The following is a 4,355-nucleotide window of genomic DNA, read 5'->3' as shown; positions in this document are numbered from 1 at the left end:
GTGCTGCCAAATGCACTTCAGCTGAATAGGTAAAACGTTTGAAATAAACGTTGGAATAAGTAACTTGGGTGGGGGTGGAGATGGGGTTTCCCCTCTGCCTCATAGACTGAATTGTTCGCTATGTGGGATGCGAACGTTTATATCTTATTAAACTCCTACGTCAAGCTGGCCTTTATACGTACCTCAAGTTGGCCTTTATACGTAACTCAAGCTCGCATTTATACGTACCTCAAGCTGGCACCTTATATAAACGTACCTCAAGCTGGTCCTTATTCTACTCATGAATGAACTAGATATTTGAGTCAAGCTTTTAATCTGAGGCTTTAGCTGTATAGACTGGTTCACATCGTTATGTTCTACCATGGAACTGAGAAGCGCACCATCAAATTGCTGTGTGTGTGTGTGTGTGTGTGTGTGTGTGTGTGTGTGTGTGTGTGTAATTACTGTATGTAATTATTATGTGTGTGTTAGGGGGAGGGAGAGTTTTAGACTCGTTCCTTCTCTTAGTCTCACACATGTAACACCACCACGTCTTACCCTTAAGAACAAACCTGTATACAAACCTGATTTTAAGTTGTGTTAAAAAAAAAAGGAAAGATAATGGAAAGCAATGTACTTTGGGTGTCTGTGTAAAAAAAAAATAAAAGAATGATTGTGGAAAGCAATGTACTCTGGGTGTCTGTCTTTCAAGGCTTCACACGAAACCCGTCAGTTCATATCAATCCTTCATTTGTGAGCAGTGGGATCTTGTATGGTCGTAGAATTACCTCGAAAGTCCATAGATAAAGCGTGTTCGAGCGCTTAGTTTTTGAGTTATAACTTGACGTAGAAGATTCTCTAATGACCCTGGCAGTAGTTGAAAAGCCTTATAAACCAAATAACCAAAACAAACCTTATTATCACGTATTCATCACGTAATTAACATGTTTACGAGTTGAGGTTGAGTGTAATATAACTCTTGTCTCATTGCTTCTATTGCCTGGCTAATAATGAATGATAGAAGTCCACTCAGATGTGAACTGAGACGCTATCTTTCAACATAATACCAAGATCTGTGATCTTTGAATCACATACATTATATTCATACATTATATTCATACGTTTTTCTCACAGTTGGGAATCAAAAAGTCGCCACATAAAATATATATATCATTTACTGTTGTCTGTTACTATGTTTTACAACTTCTTTTTTTTCTTATCACAGATATCGGTATACATTCAGGTACAATGAGGAAACATTTGTTGTCTATACAAATCGAAATAACTGAGCATTTACTGAGGACGATTTTCATCCTCATTTAAACTAGGAACACACACACGCCACCAGAGTGACGGCTTTGGCATACATGGAATAAATAAATGGATGATATGGCCATACGTGAAGAAAATGAGGATGATGATGATGATGATGATGATGATGATGATGATGACGATGAATAATAACACAAATAGAATAATGGCTAATATGGTTATGCTGAGGTGAAGAATACTGATGATCTTACATTAAAAACACATGGGAAAGTCTTTCACGTTAACACCAGTCATCATAATCACTAATGGCTTCTCTTATATGGATGAACTCGTCAACGCTGTCCACAAGGAGTTTGGGCAAGATCTGCTTGTAGTGATGGAGGCGGTCTTGGTTGTCCTTGATGGCCAGGTGACAGAGGAACTTCAACATTGGTGGCTTATGCCAAGCTGACACTGGCGACCTGTCGTATTCATTTTGACCCTCGATATGGTAGCCGTCTCTAGCCAAAGCTTCGTACAGAAGCTCCATGTCGTACTCGTTGCATATGAGGACCTTGCTGAACAGGTTTGCGTTTAGGGTTAAGAATATTTCACCCCCACCTTGGCAGTCGAAGCCCGTATAATCACAGTTGGCATTCAGTTCCACAAAAAGTTCCGCGCCCTTGTAGACGACGCGCACCAGCATGGCGAACGAGCTGCCAGAAACACCATCGTCGAAGTGATTGATGTAGTAGAGGCGGTCGACGTCCTGTACCTCGATCCGGAACTGTTGCAGTTCCCCGTCTTCCCAACGAGCCATCTCCCAAGGCGAGGTCTTCCTCTCGAACATGTACTGGTAGCAAAGGGCATAGCCAACGGTTTCATCTATGCTTTCCGCATCGGTCACTCCCGGTACGAAGGACTTGAAATTCTCGTGAGTCTTCATGAGCTTGGACAACGCACGCCCTAGCTAGCCAGCCAGCACCGAGAGGGGTGTGTGTGCGTGTGTGAGAGATCCAAGACGCGAAGGAGGATCGAACGCACGATCGCCGGCTGCCTCCCCTGTCCAATGACTTCGTATCAACCACACGTACGGCAGAGAATGTACCCCTATGTGAGAGCCTCGCTCGTCTTATACACAAGCGTTGCGACATATAGCTATATCTCGACACGTATACCACTGACGTCGTGGGCGCGTCGCTTCTCCGCTCCGGGCGAACATACGTATGTTCGTCATGGACGCGTTATTTCCTCACATACGTTCCGCCAATGTTTTTCTTAAGACTCTTCCTCTCTCGACACGCCCCCACCCCCACACCCATATATATATATATATATATATATATATATATATATATATATATATATATATATATATATACTCACGTACATGTGTGTTTTGTCTGCGTCTGACGCATCGCGTGTGTGTGTGTGTGTGTGTGTGTGTGTGTGTGTGTGTGTGTGTGTGTGTGTGTGTTGAGGGGGGAGCCACCGTATTTCATCAGTGGTACCAATCACCAGCCGACGAAACCCCACAGATAACACCAACTGTATCAGTGAATGATTCATCTACACAACGCTGATAGGATGATAACCACCTTAGCGTGACTTTACCACACTGGGAACTACAGGATGACAAACGCCAAGAGAGAGATAAACCAGGGCTGCTTACGTCAACGGCGTCCTGGTTGGAGAAAGGTACGTCCACCTTACGTCCACTGACGTATCCTGACGGGAAAATGAAGTCGTATGACTCCTCTGTTCGAGGACTATGATATCCAATCGTCAAATAATGACTATATCTCCCATCTCATAAACAAAGAGGGGGGAGGGTAAGGGGTTCATAAATATCTTATTGATAAATGACGTATTTTCTTAGGGGAGAGGTGGGGGGGGGGGGGGGTGGATCTCGTAACGACTTGAGACGAGGAATATTCAAGAACAGGTAAACTATCCTAAATTAACACAGGTGAGGCGCGCAGTTCTGCATCGTAGTAACCAAGCCCTGGTTTCATTTAACAGTAGCCTGGGTTCTAATTAACACAGTTCTGACTCATGTTAACAAGAGGCAGAGCTCAACTTTACTGCTTTTGGCTCGAATTAACGGACACCCTTGGTTCAAATTGATACCAACATCCATATGTACAAACCACACATCGTATACGTGTTACATGAGCATAAGTCTTACATGTACGTATCCTGTGGAATGTACTACATACGTATGTGTGTGTGTGTGTGTGTGTGTGTGTGTGTGTGTGTGTGTGGGGGAGGGAGGGACTGAGGGGCGGTGGTAAGGGGGTGGTATTATCTGGGGTGAGTTACGGCGATCTCCCCTTCTCCACCTTCCCCATGAGGGATAGGAGTACCACGAGTGAGAGGGGGGGAGAAGGACGTGACTATCACGTGGAAAAAAAGAAAAGGAAAAACGTTTGGTTCAGTTGGAGACCCATGTGGACACCGCATACGTTAGTAGATTCAATTCAAATAGGTGTAACAGAGGAGCGTTTTTCTTTTTTCTACCACCATCCGTTGCAACAGTGTGTCGATGCAATGGGGAATCACAGAATGATTCACTTATTGCCCTATTCTTGAGAGATGTGGAGGCTTGGGTTCTACGATGAATCTCTGATGGTAAATCCTTGGGAATTCCAAGAAATGGGCACCATGTAACGAGGAGAAATAAATGTTTTCAGCACCTTTTTGAGTCCACTCACAATGCGATTCAAACACCATACGAATGAGTAATTCTCAAGTCTATACTTCGAGAAGCGAACGAAATTCTGAAAGTTTACTTTGTTCGTGGCTTTCCGTTACAAAACCATGGCATAAACGCCAAACGTATTAGCAAGGAGGTAGAATAGTGTGCGCTCTTGAAGGCAACAATATATATATGCGCTGCCAGATAGCGTTACTTCATCACTTTCAACACCCTGCCCTCGGCAAACTAAACGAACCGAAAGTTATCTACCTTGACTAAATGTCTACAAAGATTACGGAGTTTTTGGTGATACTTTAGTGAAAGAAACGTCAGCATGAATACGAATGAGGAGAGAGAGAAAATGAAAATAATGCCACCTCAGCATCACCACCCTTGGCGTTCTTACGTCACAACCGTTACTTACACA

At 43.5% G+C, this 4,355-nt stretch overlaps 1 protein-coding gene across 1 annotated transcript; it reads right to left on the bottom strand.

Annotated features, from left to right (window-relative positions):
- Positions 1-1,138: 1,138 nt before the first annotated feature.
- LOC139766079 (uncharacterized) lies at positions 1,139-2,495 on the bottom strand. Its single transcript, XM_071694226.1, has one exon. It carries the CDS (start codon positions 2,174-2,176, stop codon positions 1,532-1,534), a length of 645 nt encoding a protein of 214 aa, XP_071550327.1. The 5' UTR covers positions 2,177-2,495; the 3' UTR covers positions 1,139-1,531.
- Between the last annotated feature and the right edge of the window lie 1,860 nt (positions 2,496-4,355).

The sequence above is a fragment of the Panulirus ornatus genome, chromosome 57, assembly GCF_036320965.1.
Source record: "Panulirus ornatus isolate Po-2019 chromosome 57, ASM3632096v1, whole genome shotgun sequence".
NCBI classification, from domain to species: domain Eukaryota; kingdom Metazoa; phylum Arthropoda; class Malacostraca; order Decapoda; family Palinuridae; genus Panulirus; species Panulirus ornatus.
Note: the sequence above shows the minus strand (reverse complement) of the source record. Positions and strands in the feature narration are given on the sequence as shown.